Source organism: Schistocerca gregaria, chromosome 1 (genome assembly GCF_023897955.1).
Source record: "Schistocerca gregaria isolate iqSchGreg1 chromosome 1, iqSchGreg1.2, whole genome shotgun sequence".
NCBI classification, from domain to species: domain Eukaryota; kingdom Metazoa; phylum Arthropoda; class Insecta; order Orthoptera; family Acrididae; genus Schistocerca; species Schistocerca gregaria.
The window spans coordinates 409411451-409439278 of NC_064920.1; the positions used below are offsets into that span (position 1 = coordinate 409411451).

A 27828-nucleotide genomic window follows, 5' to 3' on the forward strand; every position below is an offset into this window, starting at 1 on the left:
AGATTAGATGGGTAGATCACATAACTAATGAGGAAGTATTGAATAGGATTGGGGAGGAGGGAAGTTTGTGGCACAACTTGACCAGAAGAAGGGATCGGTTGGTAGGACATGTTCTGAGGCATCAAGGGATCAGCAATTTAGTAATAGAGGGCAGCGTGGAAGGTAAAAATCGTAGAGGGAGACCAAGAGATGACTACACTAAGCAGATTCAGAAGCATGTAGGTTGCAGTAGGTACTGGGAGATGAAGAAGCTTGCACAAGATAGAGTAGCATGGAGAGCTGCATCAAACCAGTCTCAGGACTGAAGACCACAACAACATAGTAGCTTCGGGTAATGATTACCGTATACACTGCATATTTAATACACTAACCTATGTTCAATGCTGTTTCACAATTTGTTATACATCAAATTCCATATTTATATTTAAGAGCTTCATAAAGCTTGCATGTAACTCCGCTGGCTACAATATCTTTATAATGTTTTGTGGCGTTGCACGCACCTATTGTCCGATAAATCCGTTACTTTATATGATCTCCTACCTACGTCAGTAGCTGGCTATGACATACAGCCTACTGGTTTTCTTATGTATTAATTTATGATCACATATTTAATCTATCTAATCGCTAACCTGTATGAGACAGCTGTCCTTATTATCATTCACGAGCGTTAATTCTTAGCTAAGTTCCACACATTTCAGGCACTGTTAATCTTAACTTATGGCCTCTTTTTATTAAAAGGTTCCTTTACGCTATATAATGTTATTTGCCTCTCATGGAACTGTAACTTCAGGTATTATGGTTTATTTGCCAGTAACATTTTTAGCTGCTGTAACAAATGATTTTATCAATTAATGTTTATTCTTTCTTATGTACAGTACACTTGTTATATGTCTTTTACCTGTTATGGAAAGGTAATTTCAGTGACTTAGGATTTAATGCCATTAGTAGTCAGAACTATTGTAATGAACTATTTTCCATAATAATCTCAGTTAACATTTTCTGGTTTTAAGTCAGTATTACACCGAACACGCATGCGCACGACCGCTAGCTGAGCTCGCTGATTTGCTGCCCAACGTGCCCAGTTACAACTCAGCACCTGTTCCCACCTATGTGGTCCGTTTGTGTAGCCTATTGGCAAAACATTAGTAGAAGTGATGCAGTCTTGTGACTATGTACTGTTAGTACTAACATTTTAAGTTTTACATTACTGAGTAATGAATTACAAAATGTGCTGGGAAAAAAGAGTAAATAATTTCACGACTGTTAGCGACAATACCTATCATGGAAATGATTGTGGTTGTCCTTGTTGAGTATGGAGAGCCAGAAATCTAGTGCAATACATATCTGTAAGCAACCATGTTGTGCCATTAGCATGACAGGTGAACACACCTTCAGCTCCAACTTGTGAGACAGTGCTCCAAAAGCTCTAAAGCGTTTAGAAAATTTACAGACTACGTAGTAGTGTCATCTCTTGTTTGTCACTGTATCAATTGATGTGTATGTGGTCGCCTCACTAGGTACTTCATCAATAATTTTGTTACTGATGTTCCGCACCAATTCATTCTTGGGCAGAATATCTCTATGCTAAACTTAATGAATTAATTTGATGGTTAACTTTCATGAGTGACATTTTAGTCACATCACCCATCCCACGGAAACAATAGTCACGTTGACAATCCCACAGGAACAGTGATTTTCTTTGGAGTAAAAGTTAGCCTATGTGTTAATTCAAAATATAGGCTATCTCCATTCCAAAGTTCATCAAAATCTAACTTCAGCGTGAAGGAGTAACAAATGTACTAATTCGACAAAGAGAGAAAATATGCAGTTTCTAGTTTGCTGCAGTGCAAGTTTTGTAATATTTGTATGCGCAACAATGTGATCTGCCCTCACATACGTGCTTGTTATCAGAGGACATGCTCGCATATCATCATCAAATCCAGCCTCAGGGACATTTATCATGCCATTATCTGGCATGTTTTAACTTTATATTGTGACATTTCTAAAGAAGGCTACATTATTGTAGCTGAAATATACGTAAAGTTTCTTTGATTATGTAACTGGAGGCTGAAAGTTAACATAATTATATTTTACAGTTGCTGACTCTGCTGCACCATGGCTCATGCCTCAATATCTTCAAGATAAAACTTTTGCGTGGGACAGATGCATGGATGAAGTGTTTTGGCATTAACATTTCTTTGTAAAGAAGAGTTTAGCCTTGGGTAATACTGTGGGGTGCAGCTAGTATTTAATAAATTTTAGTTGTTCAGATATTGACCAGTTACTCACCAGCACCTTATCTCCATTTTGCAAATGAGAAGAAACAAAGCTTGGAACCAGAGTCTTGTGCTCAGGTTTCAATCTCTCTTCAACAAATTTTGAAGCTATACTGTTTGGGTATGATTTCTTTTTATCTGTAAAATAATAATAATAATAATAATAGTAATAATAATAATAATAATAATAATAATAATAATAATAATAATGGAAATACCACAATTAATCAGAATAATATGAGACACAGTTTACACAGATCTCATTAATAATAATAATTATTATTATATTATAATACCTTTAAACAATGATTCTGCCAATATTTTGAGCTCGAACTGCTTCTTAGCTTCAGGTGTTAGAGACAGTCGATACTTTCGTGCCAGCCATCGTTCATGCAGCTGATGTAAATACCTGGAAGCCTAAAGTATTGCACAATAGTGAATATTTCCAATAATTATGGAAAATTACTCTCAGTGCATCCCCCCTCCCCCTCCCTGTATGCATGGAGCACACATGCAAAAAAGCAGCATCATTATTTGAACTACTTTTTTGACAAATTTTTAATTTCCTTAGGATAACATAATTCCCACAATCACAATAGAACCAGAATGCAGGGAGGGAATTAGAGTATGACACCATGACAACTAGATCATTGAACACAGAGGAAGCACACTCGGACTGAGGAAGAATATGGAAGTAAATTGGCTGTGTCTTTTTCACAAAAATCATTCCAACATTTGTCTTAAGTGATTTAGGGAAATCAAAGAAAACCTAAATCTGGATGACTAGAAATGGATCTGAATCACTATTTTTCCAAACATCAGTCCATGTTTGACATTAGTCTCAACCAAAAATATTTTAACATCACAATTGTCACATTTTCACAACTGAGGAAAATTCTCATGTTCTTTTATCATATTGCATATACATGCATATGTTGTCTGCATAACATAAGTGAGCTTCCACTGGTTATGTAAATTATGCTATATGTGATGTACTTATAACATAATTTGTTACAACCAACTTTTCCTTGCAGTTAATATGGAACTGATGATATACATGATATTATTAGATACTTGCTAATTCTTTAGGAAATATTTAAATAGTGTTACAATTAACCTTCTTCAAATTATAGTATTAAAAACTATGTAGGTAATTTACCTCTGTGCATGACTGAGGGCAAGGTGGCCATGATTTATCCAGAACACTTTTAGGCAAACTTTTGGCCAATCTATTTAAGTAGTGAACTTTTGCCACCTGGATAAATCCCTTGTTCACCTCATTAACTGGACCATGGCGAGTAATAAAGCCTTTGATGAACCTGTAATGCATAGCAATTTCTTGAACTGTCAGCATATTGATAGATTTGTTAAAAATTGAATGAGAGAACAGAAGCATATTTATTCCTTATTGGAATCAGAATGATAAAGATAAATGTGATATTGCAACCGAAGCAAAAAATTTTACCTTCTTATTGCTTCTACTCCTTTTCTTCTCCTCTTTGCTTCATTCTGTGCCAAATGTCTACGAATGTATTTCTGTATAATAATAGCAGAATTCCTCATTTCAATGTATTTCCTCCGCTGAAGAATACCTTTCCACACTTTCTGAATGATGGTGGCAACATAATTTTTCCTTTCTTGAAAGGCATCCTCTGTTTCAAAGAGAGTTTTAGGAAACCGAATGAAAAGTTTCGTCCTGTGAATTTCAAATGGGAAGCAAATTAAATGCCAATATATTTGTGTAAGTATCTTTTAGTTGTGCACTGCAAATTAGTGTGTCTTCTTTCTGGTAAATAGCATTCTATCTTTTCTTATGTTGTTAACGTATCAATTAAATTTTCTAGTAATTACAATACAGATTGTAAGTAATAAAATACCGGTTATTAAATAAACTACAATGTACTTAAAAATGTAATTCTTTAATTTATTATATCAGGACAGTAACAGAATTTCATTCACTCATAAAACTGAAATGAATACTGACCTGCCCATTCTGTAGTCATCTTTTCCATAACCTAAATAATTCACTAGTGTCTGCACACCATCTTTGGCACTCCCTTTATAAAATGGCCATGTTTCCGGACACAGACTTTTGTAACGCTGCAAGAACAACTCATAAACTCGTCGGAAAGCAAATCCTGCTCTACGTACCCTAAGATTTTCCATGAGCCCCAAGTATTTCACTTGATGCAGAACAACTTTTTCATTAAATATACCTGTTGAAGAAGAATTTATATAGAATATTGTAGCAACACTTTCATTAAGATACACACATAAGTATCATCTGTTGTGTTTGTAATTCTGGAAGAAATGTCTCCAATGTGTACTTCAAGGGAAAAACAGTGTCTATGTTAGCTTTTAAAAGCTGTTCACTGTGCGAGGTAATACATTCTAAACAATGGGATTTTATGTTAATTAACAACTTCATCACAAAGTCCGATATATTTGCAGAGCAGAGAATGAGTTTGGAGTAATCACTTTTCCAGGAACCATTCTCACACACATTCTTTAAGTCTTTATTTGCACTGAAATAGATATTTTAAGTAACTGTAGGCTGCTGTTTAAGGATTATCTGTTTATAAAGGTCTGTATTTACTTAAGGAATTACACTGAATGAAGCAAGCATAACAGATAAAAATGCAACTCACTGTGAACTGGCAAGCAAATGCAGTTGTGCAAATATGGACTGCCAAAATAAACTTGACAAAATATTGAGATTATAATTAGGATGTCCAGCATCATTGTTATCAGAACTCTTATTAAAACAGTTTTGTCACAGATGCTGAGAATGTAACATTTAGCCAATGATCAGACACAATTTTAAAATCTTACATGCTCTCAGTGCATTCACTCAGTCATATTTGAACACAAAAAATTTTAATTACTCATACATTTCAGAAACTAATACCTCACAATCTTAGAAGAAGGTAGGAACATCACATAAAATTTGCAAATATGTACCACACTGACATACTGTCTTCTACAATAGATGATGCTTCATCTCATTTCTGATAATGATGGTGTTCAGAAAACTGTCACTCTTTTCAGCCTCAAATTGATGTAGTAGGTCTAGACAAATTTCCCAGCAATGGTTTTTTGCACTTTTGTATCCGTGGGACCCGTCTCTCTCAAACATTTTGATAAAGGTTGCATAACATCTTGTCTATGGCATTATAGCCAACAATCAGCTTTGTACACCATTCCTTGGTTACAATCCGCTAATCATTATAGGTGAGTTGATCAGAATACTGTTCGTTATGGGAGTAGACAACTAAGTACAATCAACTGGTGTTGTGGCTTGTCATGTACATGCTTTTTATCACTTTCAAATTGCAGGACCTGCCATCTTACTTTATTATATCTACTGTATTGCCTCCATACACCTTCAGCAAATGCTGATGAATTTCAACTGATGCAGTTTGTTCAGCAGTGAGGAATTCAATGACATGCCTTTTTTTTATACATACACTGGTATCATGTGCAAGTCTGGTACGTTACCCTTCTGGTCACCCGTTGGCCAACAAATCCAACAAAACATTATTGTGAACACTAAACTAACAGAATCAGCTCAGATGCTCAAAGTCAACACAAAAAGCAAGATAAGTTAGTTTCGGAATAATCCTCATAGTTTTGGTTTCTGCCTGGTCATTTTGCCACAGAATATGATGGTCTACAATCCCTGCTTTTCACAGATCTTTGTAATTCACTTCTGCCTCTCTTTGTTAATTTCTTTTCATTTTCTTTTATGTTTCTCACAGATTTATAGAGTGTTCGTTCATGTAAAATCCTCCTAATGTAATACCCCTCCAAATTAAACCAAGACAGATTGTTCTATATTATGTAGAGTTCCAAACAGATCAGCTGAGCTTAATGGCTGATTTAAATTTATTCCTAATACTTTACAGATAATGGATTTCTTTCCCCATAGAGTAATATTAAGTTTCAGTTAATTTAATCTGAAATGGATATTGGTAGACAGTTGCAAGGAAACACTCCCATTTTTCTGATCATGACATTTATCAAAATATATTTCTCAGCACAAAATCCCTATGCAGTATGAGAATCAAATAATTACTTCTATTATTATGAACGGAATGGACAGTGTCTTGAAAGGAGGATATAAGATGAACATCAACAAAAGCAAAACGAGGATAATGGAATGTAGTCAAATTAAATCGGGTGATGCTGAGGGAATTAGATTAGGAAATGAGACACTTCAAGTAGTAAAGGAGTTTTGCTATTTAGGAAGTAAAATAACTGATGATGGTCGAAGTAGAGAGGACATAAAATGTAGACTGGCAATGGCAAGGAAAGCGTTTCTGAAGAAGAGAAATTTGTTAACATCGAATATAGATTTATGTATCAGGAAGTCGTTTCTGAAAGTATTTGTTTGGAGTGTAGCCATGTATGGAAGTGAAACATGGACGATTACTAGTTTGGACAAGAAGAGAATAGAAGCTTTCGAAATGTGGTGCTACAGAAGAATACTGAAGATAAGGTGGATAGATCACGTAACTAATGAGGAGGTATTGAATAGGATTGGGGAGAAGAGAAGTTTGTGGCACAACTTGACTAGAAGAAGGGATCGGTTGGTAGGACATGTTTTGAGGCATCAAGGGATCACCAATTTAGCATTGGAGGGCAGCGTGGAGGGTAAAAATCGTAGAGGGAGACCGAGAGATGAATACACTAAGCAGATTCAAAAGGATGTAGGTTGCAGTAGGTACTGGGAGATGAAGCAGCTTGCACAGGATAGAGTAGCATGGAGAGCTGCATCAAACCAGTCTCAGGACTGATGACAACAACAACAACATTATGGAGTACTACAGTCTCTCACAGCCATTCCACATTGTGCAAAAAACCTTTTCAGACTGTGATTCATTGTTCACAAAAAATTTCATATAGTAGTATATGTACTGTGAGGATGTTGTCAGTAGGCACAACTGTTGAGAGAGCTATCAACAAGACACTCTAGAGCTGACACCAAATTTTATCGTTCTTACATGCTTCTGTGCAACAACCACCCCTGGTTTCCTCAGTGATGAGTTGTATTGCATGGACACTATAATGTGGCAGTGAGCCTTGAGTGTGAATGAACAAGAACTCAAACCGCCTGAAGGCAAAGGAACAGTCAGGGGGAACAAGCTCCGCTACCCTCTTGCAATGCTGTGTAGTGTTTCAGGATATTTGTAAACAGGATAAATGCAGTGGGAAAGGGAAACTGTATGTGTTTTCCTTTCTTACATAATGGAGTAGTCTTAGAGCCGGCGAGAAAGGGACCAGTAAAAATGGTATTACAACCACTGGTTGTCCGGGAGTAATTTGTGCCATGGTGCAGCATGTGCCTAAATCCGAGAGCCATGGAGTAAATCCCATTTTGAGAGCAGTGTCTTATGGTTCTTGCATACATAATTTTTTCCAGTAGCTATGAGAATGATGCAAGTTGTGAGATTATTAATGTGTGTTTTATGACCTTTCTTGTAAATGGGTCTGACAATTGATTATTTCAGTCTGCCTGTAAGTATCTCAGGTGATAATGATGTTTTGCATATATGACTGAAAACATTGTGTATAAATGGAGAACAGGATATTTAGTACTTTACCTGAGGTATTACTGACTAGATGAGAGAATTTGGTTTTGAGGAAGTTAATTACTTCCTTAATTTTTTTGTCAGAGCAGGAAGTAATTGCAATTTATCAGTATTTATGATGCATTGCTTCTTATACACATTTATCCCTTGAACTGTACGTGCTAATCTTTTAGGATACTTCAAGAAAGTGGTTATTAAATACATTAGCTACCTGACTGCTATAGCTTAGTATTTGACTGTGATCTTTAATAATAAGGTCTAATCTTCATTAACTGATTTCCTGGTTTCTCTTATAGCTATTGTCCATATAAATTTAATTTTATTACCTGAACTATAGAGTTCAGACAATATATACACGGTAAACCGGAACTCCACCAACAGGCTTTCAGGATGGTAACATGTTATGACCATGCAGAAAACATTAGGTAGTAAATTATGAGGTATGTTTGTGGGAAGACTAGAGACGGAGAAAAAACAACTAACATACTGAAATAGGTACATATTAAGGTAACAATTATCACAGTATCTGTACCAATATCCTTAACACTCTGTATATTATATGCCCAGGCAGTTTCAAAATCTCATTCTGGGAACTTTTTACAGTCTTTGGGGACATGTTCCTCAGACTAAAACATAGAAAAAGGTCATATAAACAAACAAGTATTTCCACTGTTTCTGAGTTATTAATAAAAGTTACATTTAACAGCTTTCCAAGTGTAACCCAACAACTTTACTTATCAATTCAACTGTTAGACCCTTTGTATCCTGTATGGCAATACATTGACAGGGAAAACATTTTTAACATTCATCATTTGCCTGTCTTCGGTGCTTTGTTTTGTGCTTTGGAAGAGACTGAATAAAAAGTTTCCACAGTCAACACATATGGGCCGATTGCAATCTTCATGTTACAGTACAGACTAGACATCAACATCAGTTGAAGATTAATTTGTGGGCTGGAACTGTAGGAAGCTGTCTATAGGATCATGCATTCTCCCAGTTAACCTTACAGGTGCTGTCTACAAGGATTTTACTTGACAATGTAATCCTGCAAATAAGAAGAAACATGTGGTTTACACATGATGGAGCTCTAGCACATTTCCTCCTCAGTGTTCAAGTTGCAATGGTTGGTATCTCCCATGACAGATGGACAGCTAGAGAAGGACCCGACTCATGGTTTGCATGTTTCCCTGATGTCAGTCATTTGGGTTATTATCTCTTGGGGTACCATATACAATTGGTCTAGGGAGCAGACCACCTGTATGCAGAAACTCTTCAACAAAGTATCTTGGCAGCCTGAAAAGCCAATCAAAACCGACAGGAAGTATTTGAAAGAGTGCAACAGTCCATGAATTGACAAGTGCATGTGTGTTTAGAAGCAAAAGGAGGACATGTTCAGCATTTATTATGAGTTTGTATGTTGATGAGCTCCAAACATCTAAATTGCAACATTTCATTAATGACTCAAAAAAGAAGGATTTTCACATGTATGTCTATACGAATGGTTTCTCTTGTTTTGGTGTAAGTAACTTGTCCCCACAGTTTGTAAATATAGCTGAGCTTTTGGTGGTATGCATCCTCTTAAACTTTTTGAATTCTCTGAGAAAAAAAAGCAACATTTTATTTAGATTAAAAAACAGAAAAATCAAGCATCAATGACATCATTAGCAAAAGAAAGTAATGATAGTCTACTGCCATCTCTGCATAAGGGTTAATTTTTACTAAAGTGAGGTGTCGCAGGATTTGAGTACTGCAATGTTTCTACTAAAAAGTCCTCAATTCAGTTACAAATTTCACTTGACATCCCATATGATTGTACTTTTGACAATAAGCATAGGTGTGGTGCTGAGTCAAACGACTTTTGGAAACCAAGAAGTATTGCATCTACCTGTCTGCCTTGATACAAAGCTTCCAGAATGTTATATGAGAAAAGTGCGAGTTAGGTTCCACATGATCAATTTTTTCAGAAACCATGCTTGTTTGAGTTGGTCATTCTGTTCATGGTACATCATTGTAACTGAGCTCAGAATGTTTTGTAAGATTCACAAGAAATCTCTCTCAATTATATTAGACAGTAGTTTCGTGGATCACTTCTACTACTCTTTTTGTAGATGGGCATGACCTCTGCATTTTTCCATGAACAGGGCACAGTTTTTTGTTTGAAGGATCTTCGATAGACTATAGTTAGAACTGGGGCTAATTCAGGTGCAAATTCAGTACAGAATCTGACAGATTCCATCACTGTTGGGGTTTCTAATTATCTGTTCTAAGTAGTTTTCAGAGAAGGCATTTAGTAGTGTTCCACAGGATATCATATTATGCCAATCACTAACAAAATTGTTGGATTATTAAGGTCTCCGCCAGTGACTACAGTGTGATTGGGGAATTTGCGTACAAGTGAACTGAGGTTTTCTCTATTCATTGTTGAAGATGTTTTGGTGAAGTGTGGAATTCTATAGTGTTTCAGAGTTGAAATGAATTTTAAGATTATGAAGTATTTCTCATCTCCAGTGAATAAAAAGATTAAGTTGTTTGAGTGAGATGATGCAACTCGCAGAGGTGGTGATAGTGGAAAAGAGTGGAAACAAGATCACGTGTGCTGAAAATGTGACACTCCTGTGTGGACCTACTTCTCTAAATAATGTTGATTGTGATCTTTCTGACTGTTGGACAGTGTAACAGAAAGATGATTTCTAGAAGATTAGTGAATGGTTAGTAATAGAAAACAAGAAATTGGAGCACAAATGTTGGAAGACAGTTGCTACACTGGGGCCACAAAGAAGTAAACAAGGAATAAGTACTTCACAACAGTAGTCTGAATTTTCAGTTTGATGCTTTGGAGAAACCAAAATAGAGCAGACAATACCTATGATAGAAAATCTTTAAACACAAGAAAGTTCAGCCCGTAAAACTGTTTTGACAATATTATCTGCAACAAGTAAAAAATCTTTCGAATCTGTCTGTGTTAAAGCACTAGAGAATGACAAGTCAGTAACAGTTAATGTTTTTACAACTGCAAACAAAGTTGTCAAAAGGAATCAACTGTTAAACGATTTTGAGTTGGAAACTGATGTTCAGAAATTAAATAGAGTGGACATGGGTCATATTCTTCATTTCAAGGTTGCATGTGTCAACATATTTAATTATATACCTGCAGAAATGAAAGCCAGTCATCAAAAATGTAATTGAATCACACAGCTAAATTTAACTGGTGCTTGATGAAATTTCAACAATTAGCAAATTGTCTTAATTGATTAGTTATATTCAGAGAATGCTACCTAACACCACAGAAGCAACTAATATTTTCTAGATTTGACTAAAACAGAATGCACATCGTGATACTTATCCAGCAGGAGTAGGTTAGTGAGGGTCTACGTCACCTTTCTCACACGTCTATCTGCACCATCTGCCATCAAGATCCCATTCCTGTGGTACACTCAAGTCCTTCCTTAACACGCCAAGTCTCTCACAATAACTAACTCCTCAGTCCATACATCATCTTACCCCACCCAAACCTTGCTCTCCTGCCTTTCATGAACCCAATCAGCTGACTGTCCCACAGCTGCTGGCTTCAAAGCTCTTACTGAACGTATCTCTGCCTTGGTAGATCAACACCTGCAACCTATAAGACTAGGATCACCATCCCAGGTCATCTGAAATCTGTGCCTGTCCCACTCCCGCCACACACATACACCTGGCCTGTACATGGTCTGCCTGTTGCACCTGATTGCAAACCTATGAAGTCCTTCTTGCTCACCTTAGTCAATCTTATACTTACAAACAACTATGTTACCTTTGAGGGGCAGACATACAAACAGGTCAGGGTACAGCTGTGGGAACCAGGATGGTTCCTTCCTATGCCAACCTTTTTGTGGGTGTCTTGGAAAGGGCTTTCCTGGGATCAATAACCCTTCAGCACCAGGTATGGGTTAGATACATTCATGATACCTTTGACATATGGACTCATGATAAGGTTGACCCGTTGAAATTACTGAAATCACAAAATACATTTTCCCAATTAAATTTCACATGGCCTTATTCCAAATCTCACACCACTTCCTTTGATGTTGACCTCATCCTTACTGAGGGTCAACTGCACACTTCTGTTCACATTAAACCAATGAAACAAACTCCTCTTACATTTTAATGGGTTGCCATCCTTTCCATGTCAAAGATTTGCTCCCATGCAGCCTTGGCATTCAAGGCAAACATATTTGTTCAGATGCTGACTCTCACCCCAGTCTTCACTGTACACTCATAATTACTTCACCAACTTAGATCAAAAGCAGATTTTCCAAGCCATCACATTTAATCATGGTACTGCTGTTCCCTACAAAAAACAACTTAGGAGCACACCTCTTGTCCTACAGTACTAGCCTGGTCTCGACTGTATTAACCAGCAGCTTTGACAAAGCTGTCTTTCTAAAACTGTGCCCCAAAATGAGGTCCATAATGTCTCACATTTTGCCCAGCACACCTACGATAGCTTTACGTCGTCCTCCAATCTCCGCAATATCGAGAACAGACCCTGTGTTCCTTCTGCACCTATTGCTCTACCCTGTGGTTGCTATCACTGAGATAGTTCCTGTTGTAAGACTTGGCCAATTCAGTGTCCTACCACCAACAATACCAAACCTGTAAATGGGAAAACATATATGATCAAAGGGAGGGCTGCCCGTGAAACAATATGTGTCACACATCAGCACTTATATAAACATTATTTGGACTTCTTCACTGGTAGGACTACCACAAATTTATCAAGCAGGGTCAGTGGCCTTAGACAGACGGCATATACTGGTAACATACAATATCTTGTTGCAGAGCGTGTTCTACAGGACACAGTCATGACTGTGGTTCCCGTTTCACTACACATGCCCTCTGGATGCTCCCCCCAAAGCCAGTTTCTCAGAATTTTGCACGTGGGAACCGGCATTACAACTAGTGCAACACTCTCACCAGCCACCTGGAATATATTGACATCAATTTTGGTAGTATCAGCATTTCCTTTAAATGTCTATTTCTTATCTGCGCTCCCTTTTCTTTTTACTTTCTGACATGTTTACTTTTTTTTGCCCCCTCAGCTAGCTAACATGTATAATGCTCTTAGCTTTCCATCTTGTTGGCCCTTGCACTATGTTTCTTCAGTAATCTCTGTCATGCTTATCACTCTGTCATCCACCTTCACATTCTCAAGTTTTCAAATCTCATTCAGTGCTGGCACTAATGATCAGTCTTTCCTTCTCATCTCATTCAGTAAGTTTTCCCTCACCCTGGTTTTTGGGTGACTTTTCCATAACTCTCCCCAATTCCTAAACATCACAAAGCCTTTTTCTGTATCCCCATTACTCTCTCTTCAGCCATTCTGGCAGAAGGAGCCACTTGCACCAAAAGCTTGCACATTTCCCTGTCTTTTATATTTATTTGCTCCTGCCACTGCTTCGTGAGTAGATTTTTTTACCCATATCATATTTTCAAACACTAATTACTCCCCCCCACCCCCCCCCCCCCCCCCCCCCCAAATCTCTCTTGCCTGTGATCAACACAATACGATCTTGTTTAAACAATCATGTGACACTTGACTCGTGGCACTAGTGCGAGGGATAGTTGAGAAACTATGGACTAGCCACTATAACAATCTAATGATCTGACTCAAAAATTGCAAAATTTGTGAACCACAGAAGGAAATAGTATTAAATTCTTTAGGCTTACAAACTTTTGTTGCATTTGAACAGATTTGTAATAAAAGTTCTCATATATTCATGGATACCATATACATACATTTATGCTGCTTTTTAAGTAAATATAAGATTCAAAGGCAAAAATCTTGCCCTTCAAAAACCATTACTTGATTCTGAACCCAAGCCAATATTTTATTTGGTTATTAGAAAAAGTGATTTAACAAGTGGGTTGCAAATGAGAAATTTGGTTGCTATTCATGTCCTAGACCACCATGGAAAAACATTTCTAGCTTTAAAAGAAGTTGGTGATATTCAGTTGAAATGAGAAAGAAAATTAATCCAGAAGTGAATGTCTAACAAATGAAATAAATCAGATTAAACTGATTGCAACTGTTACTGCAAGAATAAATTACACTGGAAAGACTTGTTATGGAGATAGTACTAACAGATGTCACTAGATCATGGGACGTCACTCAATCTCGGGACAAGCCGAAGTTCAAGAATTGGACTGAACCATGACTGCGATCTTTGAATAAAGTATTCGTTGTTGTTGTTACGCATGACCTCCACCATATATTGCCATGCTTGTTCCGTGGTTGCTCAAGTACTTCTGCTATCCAAGTGTTGGAGGGGGAACAGTGACATCAGCTTTGCAGAGAAATGAGAACAATGATGATGAGTACGGGGCAGGGTGTGTTGAGCAGGCAGTTAATTATGTTGTGCTGCCAGCTATGGGAATCTACACTGCATACTTTGACTTTTTATGAACATCTGCCATGTTTAAACTGCAGTTTGCCTGAATTATGCGGTATTATGGGAAAGACAGAAAGTGTGTCAGCTGCTATTTCTACACAACCAGTGAGGTGGTGATGGGCAGATGATGTATTTGACAGTATGAGACACTGTAGCATTCTCAAGTCAGTGTAGAAGCAAAATCTGTTATTTATTCAGAAAAAAACAGTTGCATTCTCAAGTCCCTGTGCAATCACAACCTCAGAAACCTCAATATATTCATAAGACACAGTCAAATATTTGTGATAATGAGGATGCTAGTTTCACAGATGTACTGTTAGGATGATGATTATTTAATACAGGGATACCACAGATGACAGGCTACCCAAACAAAAAAGGCAGTGAAGAAAAAATTAACAACAATTTATTTTTGTTGTTTTCTGCCTGTATTATCAAAATGTAGACAATCAATAACGGACACAAGTTTAGAATACGTGTAACGATAAATTTTTACGGAAAGACTTTACGCCAGTAAATATTTGCTATTTTGCTTAGTCAGAATATGTTGAAAAATACTACAAGAAGCTGCCACCACATGGATGCTTGCCTGGTGGCATGTGTCAGCTCTGGACATCGGCCTTCAGATGGCTTGCACAAAAACGGACCTCTTTCTGCTTCTGTGCCACTTCCTTAGGCACATCATATAAACCCACCAGTAGTATGGACAGTTATCAGAAAACACTGTCAAACATGGACTACTTCGAAACTTGCTGGCAGATTAAAACTGTGTGCCGGACCGAGACTCGAACTCAGGGCCTTTGCCTTTCGCGGGCAAGTGCTCTACTGGCACACAGTTTTAATCTGCCAGGAAGTTTCATATCAGTGCACACTTCGTTGCAGAGTGAAAATCTCATTATTGACTACTTCGCTTCACCTTGTAAGGGTGGACATGGATATTCTTCCACCGACAGGCTCAAAACACTAGCCATCGCAGACACACATGCAATTCTGCACAAGCAACCTGACAATTCACTTCAGTGCCAGCAGTTAGCTCTATAGAGTACTTGGAAGACTACCTTCTGGTGTAGCAGTCACTATTTATGGAGAACTACGGCCATTAACAGAATGTCTGCAAACATTACTATTAGTGACACAATGTATAGAATACAAAGATATAGCAATGTTAGTTACATCTTATTGTATTAAATTTAGGACATTGAAGTGCCATGCAACAAGGAGTGGTGCCGTTTTGTAAAATACTCTTAATAAATGCTATTTGTTATTTTTATTATGTCTTCACATCTTTGTTATAGTGTGCCCTGTCACAGCAAGTGTTTAGTTAATAATCATAGTGTGCAATGACCATTATTATGGAACTGTAGCTGGGAAACATTTTCCTGCTATTGTGGATGTTTGGGCAGAATTAAGAGCAGCATTAAGGTAGCACACCCACAACATTATGCTTAGCACAGAGTTTTCAGATATGAATGTCTATAAGAACATGAAGTAATAAAGTTTTTAAAAAAAACTATCACAGAAGTACTAACCAGATCTCTTATCATCATTTGGTTTTATGCAGCGGATATATGATGGTTCTTTGTCACCCAAGATTTCCATTAGCCTGTTGACACTGTTCTTGAACTGTGTTCCTGCAGTTTCAGGTCTCTTTTTGCTTGTAACATCACTGATGGGGAATATAGCCTACAAAATATTACGCAAATTTCAGTTATCGCAAATATATAAACAGCAACAAGAAAATCAAAGACTTAAATTTTCTCAGGAAGTAATGTTAATAATGTAAAATTATTTCAGATCTAGCAACTGAATTACTATTTTAATGGAATGGATAAGAAAAAGAGAAAGAAAAAGGAGAGGGCAGAGAGATTTGGGGGGGAGGGGGGGGGGAGCATATTTTAGCCCAACATGTAATTTGTAGTTACACTCAGTGTGTTTTAGTCTCATTGCCAAAACTACCATAAGACAGATTTTTCTAAATTTTCTACATATGTCTTGCCAAGTTGCTCACCAGGATGGCCACTCAGACTCGGGAGAGAGAAGGGAGGAAAAAAAGTGACAATTCCAGGTATGGGAAGGAAGATGATGTCATAAACTCCTGAGAAATTAACAGTGAGCAAGGAACTAGTTTTCTTTTCTCTCGGATGTAGTTTAATGGCAGTTTTCAACATCAATTATTTTGTATGTACTAATATTCAAATCCCCCCCCCCATGAACCATGGACCTTGCCGTTGGTGGGGAGGCTTGCGTGCCTCAGCGATACAGATGGCCGTACCGTAGGTGCAACCACAACGGAGGGGTACCTGATGAGAGGCCAGACAAACGTGTGGTTCCTGAAGAGGGGCAGCAGCCTTTTCAGTAGTTGCAGGGGCAACAGTCTGGATGATTGACTGATCTGGCCTTGCAACATTAACCAAAACGGCCTTGCTGTGCTGGTACTGCGAACGGCTGAAAGCTAGGGGAAACTACAGCCGTAATTTTTCCCGAGGACATGCAGCTTTACTGTATGATTAAATGATGATGGCATCCTCTTGGGTAAAATATTCTGGAGGTAAAATAGTCCCCATTCGGATCTCCGGGCGGGGACTACTCAGGAGGATGTCGTTATCAGGAGGAAGAAAACTGGCGTTCTACGGATCGGAGCGTGGAATGTCAGATCCCTTAATCGGGCAGGTAGGTTAGAAAATTTAAAAAGGGAAATGGATAGGTTAAAGTTAGATATAGTGGGAGTTAGTGAAGTTCGGTGGCAGGAGGAACAAGACTTCTGGTCAGGTGACTACAGGGTTATAAACACAAAATCAAATAGGGGTAAAGCAGGAGTAGGTTTAACAATGAATAGGAAAATAGGAATGCGGGTAAGCTACTACAAACAGCATAGAGAACGCATTATTGTGGCCAAGATAGATACGAAGCCCACACCTACTACAGTAGTACAAGTTTATATGCCAACTAGCTCTGCAGATGATGAAGAAATTGAAGAAATGTACGATGAAATAAAAGAAATTGTTCAGATAGTGAAGGGAGACGAAAATTTAATAGTAATGGGTGACTGGAATTCGAGTGTAGGAAAAGGGAGAGAAGGAAACATAGTAGGTGAATATGGATTGGGGCTAAGAAATGAAAGAGGAAGCCGCCTAGTAGAATTTTGCACAGAGCACAACTTAATCATAGCTAACACTTGGTTTAAGAATCATGAAAGAAGGTTGTATACGTGGAAGAACCCTGGAGATACTAAAAGGTATCAAATAGATTATATAATGGTAAGACAGAGATTTAGGAACCAGGTTTTAAGTTGTAAGACATTTCCAGGGGCAGATGTGGACTTGGACCACAATCTATTGGTTATGACCTGTAGATTAAAACTGAAGAAACTGCAAAAATGTGGGAAATTAAGGAGATGGGACATGGATAAAGTGAAAGAACCAGATGTTGTACAGAGTTTCAGGGAGAGCATAAGGGGACAATTGACAGCAATAGGGGAAAGAAATACAGTAGAAGAAGAATGGGTAGCTCTGAGGGATGAAGTAGTGAAGGCAGCAGAGGATAAAGTAGGTAAAAAGATAAGGGCTGCTAGAAATCCTTGGGTTACAGAAGAAATATTGAATTTAATTGATGAAAGGAGAAAATATAAAAATGCAGTAAATGAAGCAGACAAAAAGGAATACAGAAGTCTCAAAAATGAGATCGACAGGAAGTGCAAAATGGCTAAACAGGGATGGCTAGAGGACAAATTTAAGGATGTAGCAGCTTATCTCACTAGGGGTAAGATAGATACTGCCTACAGGAAAATTAAAGAGACCTTTGGAGAGAAGAGAACCACGTGTATGAATATCAAAAGCTCAGATGGCAACCCAGTTCTAAGCAAAGAAGGGAAGGCAGAAAGGTGGAAGGAGTATATAGAAGGTTTATACAAGGGTGATGTACTTGAGGACAATATTATGGAAATGGAAGAGGATGTAGATGAAGACGAAATGGGAGATACGATACTGCGTGAAGAGTTTGACAGAGCACTGAAAGACCTGAGTCGAAACAAGGCCCCCAGAGTAGACAACTTTCCATTAGAACTACTGACAGCCTTGGGAGAGCCAGTCATGACAAAACTCTACCAGCTGGTGAGCAAGATGTATGAGACAGGCGAAATACCCTCAGACTTCAAGAAGAATATAATAATTCCAATCCCAAAGAAAGCAGGTGCTGACAGATGTGAAAATTACCGAACTATCAGTTTAATAAGTCACAGCTGCAAAATACTAACTCGAATTCTTTACAGACGAATGGAAAAACTGGTAGATGCGGACCTCGGGGAGAATCAGTTTGGATTCCGTCGAAATGTTGGAACACGTGAGGCAATACTGACCTTACGACTTATCTTAGAAGAAAGATTAAGAAAAGGCAAACCTACGTTTCTAGCATTTATAGACTTAGAGAAAGCTTTTGACAATGTTGACTGGAATACTCTTTTTCAAATTCTAAAGGTGGCAGGGGTAAAATACAGGGAGCGAAAGGCTATTTACAGTTTGTACAGAAACCAGATGGCAGTCATAAAAGTCGAGTGGCATGAAAGGTAAGCAGTGGTTGGGAAAGGAGTGAGACAGGGTTGTAGCCTCTCCCCGATGTTATTCAATCTGTATATTGAGCAAGCAGTAAAGGAAACAAAAGAAAAATTTGGAGTAGATATTAAAATTCATGGAGACGAAGTAAAAACTTTGAGGTTCGCCGATGACATTGTAATTCTGTCAGAGACGGCAAAGGACTTGGAAGAGCAGTTGAACGGAATCGACAGTGTCTTGAAAGGAGGATATAAGATGAACATCAACAAAAGCAAAACGAGGATAATGGAATGTAGTCAAATTAAATCGGGTGATGCTGAGGGAATTAGATTAGGAAATGAGACACTTCAAGTAGTAAAGGAGTTTTGCTATTTAGGAAGTAAAATAACTGATGATGGTCGAAGTAGAGAGGATATAAAATGTAGACTGGCAATGGCAAGGAAAGCGTTTCTGAAGAAGAGAAATTTGTTAACATCGAGTATAGATTTAAGTGTCAGGAAGTCATTTCTGAAAATATTTGTTTGGAGTGTAGCCATGTATGGAAGTGAAACATGGACGATAACTAGTTTGGACAAGAAGAGAATAGAAGCTTTCGAAATGTGGTGCTACAGAAGAATACTGAAGATAAGGTGGATAGATCACGTAACTAATGAGGAGGTATTGAATAGGATTGGGGAGAAGAGAAGTTTGTGGCACAACTTGACTAGAAGAAGGGATCGGTTGGTAGGACATGTTTTGAGGCATCAAGGGATCACAAATTTAGCGTTGGAGGGCAGCGTGGAGGGTAAAAATCGTAGAGGGAGACCGAGAGATGAGTACACTAAGCAGATTCAGAAGGATGTAGGTTGCAGTAGGTACTGGGAGATGAAGCAGCTTGCACAGGATAGAGTAGCATGGAGAGCTGCATCAAACCAGTCTCAGGACTGAAGACAACAACAACAACAACAACAACAATATTCAAATAATTAACACATTTTGAAATAATATTTTAAAATATGTGATTTATGAAGCTTGATAAAATTAATTTCTTGTGTTAGGTTAAAAACACACATTTCTCCGAGATATTACAAAATTCCTGTAGTTCCCTGAGGATTGCAGGTTTTACAGATGAACTGCTACCTTGATCACTCTTTTATTATAAGAGTTGATCAATAGTTGCCCATGGTATGGTGACACACTATTGTCATTTCAATCTACTTATTATAAACTGAAACGTGAATAAAAACCAAGGCATATTTTTCAGCTGCACTAGTTACGGTGCTAAAAATCCAATAATTTACTGACACACATGAAAATTAAGTAACCTAAACATTTATATATACTTTCAGGTGTCAGTTCTAAATAGGTTACCATCAATTATTTCACCTTTGTTATCGAATTTTTTGTCGCAGACATCACTTCACGCAGATCTCTGAAAAGGAGATCATTATTTTTATCCAAAAACCCTCTGATGTTGTATGTTACAGTACCAGCATAGTGCACCAGCTGAAATTCCTGTAAATAAATTGGAAAAAAAGAAGATTATACACCCGAATGGTGTCACTCAACAAATCAGGTTTGTGAAATCATTGAGCTTTTTGATCTAATTTTTTTTAAAGGCTCTACTTACATCTCTCCCCATAATTTTCTGTGTTTTTATGTCTGCCTTTTTGTGACTGATGTAGTGTGGATGGTCAGAGAGGTTTTCATTCATTTTGTTCAGAAAACTCATATCTGTTGGTTCACCAGGGCGTAGACACTCTTCATCCATCAGAGCAATAATTCCTACTCAAAAAGTAATATTAGTTGTTACTCATACAAACCCAACAAGGATATACATATGTTCAAGATATGTAATCTATATAGTAGATAAAGTAACTGGATTGACTACCAAAGACTAAGAATTTAGTTCTTGCCACTACTAAGAATAATTTACTTTCCCAATGCAGAGAATGAATCTTGTGAAGACAGTTAAATTATGTGGGCAGTTCTGCACAATACACACACCCACAGCTCCTCATGAAGAGATGGGGAATTGAAATTGCTTTCTTAATGTGCAATGGCATGGATGCTTATAATGCCTACACTGTTTTCTTTGTTCAGTAGCACATATAACAGCAAACTCGGAAAAAATTAACATGTACTTATGGTCATACAGAGACTTTGCACAAAGAATTCTGAGAAATTTGAGAGATCAAATTTAAATATGGCCATTGCAAGAAAGTTACGGAAGATGCAGGACTAAGCAGATTAATGGAACAAAACATAGTCAATAATAAATCCCTAATAGAAAAACCAGGATTGTGGGGTGTCAAAGGAACCTGTAAACTACAAACTGTGGGCAATGGAAAGAGGAAATGCCCATATTAAGATAATGATGCTTATTTGAACAATCACACATAAACACTATTCAGTGCCTTGGCAAAAACGTAAGCTCATTGAAATTTCTAAGATAGTTGACAGGCAAAATTGTTTAACAAAGCTATACACTGTTTCTTTAATTTTATACTGAAAAAAATAAGCTCTGTTTCACAAGAGCTTTTGTCTAGGAAATATTATTGGAAGAAGTTGTAATATCACATTTCAAAATGTTAAAACAAAATTAGAGTTTATTGCAGAGGCAACAAGAAATGACATTCAATCTAGCAAACAACAATGAAAAAAATCAATACCTGAGAAGCAGAATAATAACTGTGCATAATCCGTATCAGGCACGGGTGCTACCTTCATAGCCACCGATGTTATCGAATTTAACATGTTAAAATTCAGGTGTAATTGCTTTATGATGAAGACCAACTTGTACTACTACTTGGGTGTAACAATTTTTAGGGGTTTATTTCTAACAATAAGCAGCTTTCACTCGGTTAATACTCGGCAGAAATCAAACCTCCATTTGGATTGGACTTCCTTAACACTTGTGCAAAAAGGTGTGCAGTATACTGCTGCATCCATTTTCAATAAGCTGCCACTCGAATTCAAAAACCTTAGCAGTAATCCATGTGCTTTCAAATTGAAACTCAAGAGTTTCCTCATGGATCAGTCCTTCTATTCTGTCGAGGAGTTCCTTGAAAAATTAAGATGATTCTCATTGTATTGATGATAGCGTTTGCTTAAACTTATGGACTGACTTTCTTTCAGGTTCATGAACATTTATTTTTATCTGTTATTACTTTTTATGTTGTAAGTTCATGTACTGACATGTTCCATGACCTTGGAGATTTGCTCCTCAATTTAGTCCTACAGAACTTGAAATTTAAATTAAAAAAAAAAAAAAAAAAATGAAATAAAAGGAAACATCATGTAGGCTCTGACATAGTAAAGCAGTTGGAAGACTTCGGGTTATTGGTAGAATACTAACAAAATGCAATTGGTCTACAAAGAAGACTGCATACGAGCCATTCATGCAATCCAATCCTAGAATATTGCTAAAATGTGTGGGACTCCTACCAGACAGGATTAACACGGGACACTGAAGGTATACAGAGATGGGAGACTGTCCCAGAGATGCTAATGAAACTGAAATGGCAGACACCTGAAGGTCGACATAACCTATCCCTGAAAAATTGCTATAACTACTTGTGTATCACTCACGTAGAGATCTTGTGGATTAGATTAGATTGATTACAGTGTGTACAGAGGCATTCAAACATTCTTCCCATGCTCCATAAGTGAATGGACACCTCAAAAATATGTAGAACAGGAAGTGCCCTAGGCTATGCACATCACAAACAAAGATCCCAAGACTTACCAAGCTGCTTGTGTCTGTGTGTGTGTGTGTGTGTGTGTGTGTGTGTGTGTGTGTGTGTGTGTGTAGGCGCGCGCGCGCGATGTACACTTGCACACACACACACACACACACACACACACACACACACACACACACACACATCCATCCGCACATACACAGACACAAATATGTCTGCTTGTGTCTGTGTATGTGCGGATGGATATTTCCTTTCGTCTTTCCCTCTCCTTCCTGAAGAAGCAACCATCGGTTGCGAAAGCTAGTAATTCTGTGTGTGTGTTTGTGTGTTTTGTTCATTGTCCCTGTCTGCCGGCGCTTTCCCGCTTGGTAAGTCTTGGAATCTTTGTTTTTAATATACATATATATTAAAAACAAAGATTCCAAGACTTACCAAGCGGGAAAGCGCCAGTAGATAGGCACAATAAATAAAACACACAAACACACACACACACACACACACACACAGAATTTCTAGCTTTCGCAACCGACGGTTGCTTCTTCAGGAAAGAGCGAAGGAGAGGGAAAGACGAAAGGATGTGGGTTTTAAGGGAGAGGGTAAGGAGTCATTCCAATCCCGGGAGCGGAAAGACTTACCTTAGGGGGAAAAAAGAACAGGTGTACACTCGCGCGCACACACACACACACACACACACACACACACACACATATCCATCCGCACATACACAGACACAAGCAGACATTTGTAAAGGCAAAGAGTTCGGGCAGAGATGTCAGTCGAGGCAGAAGTACAGAGGCAAAGTTGTCGAAAGACAGGTGAGGTATGAGCGGCGGCAACTTGAAATTAGCGGAGGTTGAGGGCTGGCGGATATCGAGAAGAGAGGATATATTGAAGGGCAAGTTCCCATCTCCGGAGTTCGGATAGGTTGGTGTTGGTGGGAAGTATCCGGATAACCCGGACGGTGTAACACTGTGCCAAGATGTGCTGGCCGTGCACCAAGGCATGCTTAGCCACAGGGTGATCCTCATTACCAACAAACACTGTCTGCCTGTGTCCATTCATGCGAATGGACAGTTTGTTGCTGGTCATTCCCACATAGAAAGCGTCACAGTGTAGGCAGGTCAGTTGGTAAATCATGTGGGTGCTTTCACACGTGGCTCTGCCATTGATCGTGTACACCTTCCGGGTTACAGGACTGGAGTAGGTGGTGGTGGGAGGGTGCATAGGGCAGGTTTTACACCGGGGGCGGTTACAAGGGTAGGAGCCAGAGAGTAGGGAAGGCGGCTGGGTGATTTCATAGGAATGAACCAAGAGGTTACGAAGGTTAGGTGGACGGCGGAAAGACACTCTTGGTAGAGTGGGGAGGATTTCATGAAGGATGGATCTCATTTCGGGGCAGGATCAGGTTGTTGGTGTAATGGCTCAGGGATTCAGGACTGGAGCAGATTTGTTTGCTACGAAGGCCTAGGCTGTAGGGAAGGGACCGTTTGATATGGAATGAGTGGCAGCTGTCATAATGGAGGTACTGTTGCTTGTTGGTGGGTTTGATGTGGACGGATGTGTGAATCTGGCCATTGGACAGATGTAGGTCAACATCAAGGAAAGTGGCATGGGATTTGGAGTAGGACCAGGTGAATCTGATGGAACCAAAGGAGTTGAGGTTGGAGAGGAAATTCTGGAGTTGTTCTTCACTGTGAGTCGAGATCATGAAGATGTCATCAATAAATCTCTACCAAACTTTGGGTTGGCAGGCTTGGGTAACCAAGAAGGCTTCCTCTAAGCGACCCATAAATAAGTTTGCATACGAGAGGGCCATCCTGGTACCCATGGCTGTTCCCTTTAATTGTTGGTATGTCTGGCCTTCAAAAGTGAAGAAGTTGTGGGTCAGGATGAAGCTGGCTAAGGTGATGAGGAAAGAGGTTTTACGTAGGGGGGCAGGTGATCGGCGTGAAAGGAAGTGCTCCACTGCAGCGAGGCCCTGGACATGCGGGATATTTGTGTATAGGGAAGTGGCATCAATGGTTACAAGGATGGTTTCCGGAGGTAACAGGCTGGGTAAGGATTCCAGGCATTCGAGAAAGTGGTTGGTGTCTTTGATGAGGGATGGGAGACTGCATGTAATGGGTTGAAGGTGTTGATCTACGTAGGCAGAGATACGTTCTGTGTGGGCTTGGTAACCAGCTACAATGGGGCGGCCGGGATGTTTAAGTTTGTGATTTTTAGGAAGTAGGTAGAACGTAGGAGTGCGAGGTGTCGGTGGGGTCCGGAGTTTGATGGAGTCAGGTGAAAGGTTTTGTAGGGGGCCTAAGGTTCTGAGGATTCCTTGAAGCTCAGCCTGGACATCAGGAATGGGATTACCTTGGCAAACTTTTTCCCCCTAAGGTAAGTCTTTCCGCTCCCGGGATTGGAATGACTCCTTACCCTCTCCCTTAAAACCCACATCCTTTCATCTTTCCTTTTCCTTTCCTCTTTCCTGACAAAGCAGCCGCCGGTTGCGAAACCTCGAAATTCTGTGTGTGTGTTTTATTCATTGTGCCTATCTACCGGCACTTTCCCGCTTGGTAAGTCTTGGAATCTGCGAAAGCTCGTAATTCTGTGTGTGTGTTTGTGTGTTTTGTTCATGTGCCTGTCTGCCGGCGCTTTCCCGCTTGGTAAGTCTTGGAATCTTTGTTTTTAATATATATATATATATATATATATATATATATATAAATGGAAATGTACATTGATTGACTACTTAAAATATCAAGTGCAGAAGTTAACATTATACCTGCATCATATACACGAAACTTATTTTATAAATAAATACCCAAGTTAAAATTTTGCGTTACAATAATTGTGAAACTTCTGTAATTACCTTTATGTTTTTCTTCAATGAGATCACAAATAACTTTATTGTTGAAGTATTCCACAGGTTCCCATTCAATGCCTTCTTTCAGGTACTCTTCCTGCTCAGATTTGAGAGTTAGCTCAATAAACAGTTGTTGCAACTTCTCATTGCAGAAGTTGATACAGAATTGTTCAAAACTACAAACAAAGAACTGAAATTTAGTGCCATGTTTAAATAACATGTTCTTTTTAATTTTTCAAGGATATTAGCATAAATTTCACTTTTGCTTCTAATGCACACACTCATCACATTTGTAGGAACAAGGAATGGCTGCAAAACTGCCGATTTGAACACATCTCCACCCAGTTGTGACAAGAAACTGTAATCTGGCTGTAGTGAACCTTTTTTTTCACCTGTTTTCACGGTGCCCATAGTGTGTATTCATGATATAGATCCATACATAAAACACAGTGTTGTGAAAGATGAAGTTCCAGAGCTTTGAATTTCTTGGAAAACTTTTCTACAAAATGCCAAATAGTCTGAAGCAGTGCATAGTTAATATATAGGCACAAAGAACAAACTGGCCTAAAGATTAATTCACAAACTAAATCTACCTGATAAGTTTGCTGTCTACAAAATTACTTGCCAAAACTATGACCAACTGACTAACTGTATGTGGGACAAACAGGGAGGAACTTCTTCACAAGATTAATAGAAAACTGTACTGGCTTTCCATCTCAGTCTCAGACAAAATAATAAATCAGCAATGGCTAATCTCCTGAAAACAGGTCACATAATTGACATCACAGAAACAGGCCTAAACATTATACACATTAAACCTATAAGCATTGGGTAATATGTTTTAGAAACACTGGATATTAAGAAGCATTTTATGAAATTTAGTGGGGTCCTGACAACACACAGAATCTAATCTGATTGTACTTATGAGGTCACTATTAATAAATTTGCCATATTAAAAATCACCTACTGTATACTGCAGAAAAGTTTTCTACATATTGTGTCCCTCCAAAAGCTATAAATATCTTAGCCTGTATGCAAGTCATACGACTATTAAATAACTTGTTACATTTTGTAACCTGCTATAGTAGTGTTCATGTTTAATTTCAACTGATGTCAACAGCAGATAATATTTTTTCTGTGGAACTAATTCGTTTAGAGATTAAACTGTGTTGTGTAACACATAATTTATTCATTACCTTTGCTGTACTGCAATACCCATACAATCTGTCATTTTCTCTGATACTTATAGTGTTGTCTTTCAAAACTGTGTATGTTGAACAGAAGGAAGTTATTTCTCCACAATATTGTATACAAACGAAATCAAAAAAATTTGCAGGTATACTATATGTTTCAACAAAAATCTATATACAGTCTTCCAAAATTCTGTATAAATTCCACTATAATTTTGCAAATTGTAATTAATAATGCATTACCAATACATATTTTAATGTGTTGATATTGCAGTGAACGTCATTATATAACAAATGAAGCCCAGATGATGAAGCTCTGATTTAAAAATGTACATTGACGAAGTAAAAATGCTATGAATAGACAGTAGACAGGCGTCATTATTAAGTTCTCAACTCATGTTGCCACCTTTTCCTCCACCATGGCATCTTGTATTGTAGCATTTGAAAGTTCATCCTGTTCAAATAAAATTATGTGAAGTGACAACAAGGATAACCCAGGAAGTTATTAGTACTTAGCTTCAATAAATTAAAGAGCTGTATTTTGTTAACATAAAAGTATACAAAATTGGGGACACTTCATTTTATTTCATATTCACTGGTCATCCATCCATAAGCTTCAGAAATACCATGTCATGTTGATTTTGACCAGTTATACAATGAATGATTCACTCAAAACTTTTCCCCAATCCAAAAACCATGAGGTACATGAAAGGTGAAAAACGCTACAAATAATTGGAACAATCAAAAATTTCCCCCCTAACTGATCCAACCAACAAGCAGCAGGACAGTGAGAGTGAGCACTATTATGAATTAGCACAACACTGCAAAATGACATTCCATACCCATGTATGAAACAAGGCCCCGGGAGTAGACAACATTCCGTTAGAACTACTGACGGCCTTGGGAGAGCCAGTCCTGACAAAACTCTAGCATCTGGTGAGCAAGATTATGAGATAGGCGAAATACCCTCAGACTTCAAGAAGAATATAATAATTCCACTCCCAAAGAAAGCAGGTGCTGACAGATGTGAAAATTACCGAACTATCAGTTCAATAAGTCACAGCTGCAAAATACTAATGTGAATTCTTAACAGACAAATGGAAAAACCGGTAGAAGCCGATCTCAGGGACGATCAATTTGGAATCCGTAAAAATATTGGAACACGTGAGGCAATACTGACCCTACGACTTACCTTAGAAGCTAGATTAAGGAAAGCAAACCTACGTTGCTACCATTTGTAGACTTAGAGAAAGCATTTAATAATG

The 27828-nt window shown here is 38.2% G+C and overlaps 1 protein-coding gene across 3 annotated transcripts in view; it reads right to left on the reverse strand.

The window, feature by feature from the left end:
- LOC126349682 (unconventional myosin IC) overlaps positions 1–27828 on the reverse strand; it is a 397905-nt gene that overhangs the window by 36637 nt on the left and 333440 nt on the right. For all 3 annotated transcript variants that reach the window (XM_050002452.1, XM_050002450.1, XM_050002453.1), the window contains 9 exons: positions 25380–25549; positions 20449–20603; positions 20205–20333; positions 15822–15975; positions 4261–4492; positions 3742–3972; positions 3436–3595; positions 2573–2693; positions 2290–2414 (listed from right to left, as the gene is read on the reverse strand). In XM_050002452.1, coding sequence (XP_049858409.1) covers positions 2290–2414; positions 2573–2693; positions 3436–3595; positions 3742–3972; positions 4261–4492; positions 15822–15975; positions 20205–20333; positions 20449–20603; positions 25380–25549 — 1477 coding nt within the window. The remainder of the gene's footprint in view (positions 1–2289; positions 2415–2572; positions 2694–3435; positions 3596–3741; positions 3973–4260; positions 4493–15821; positions 15976–20204; positions 20334–20448; positions 20604–25379; positions 25550–27828) is intronic.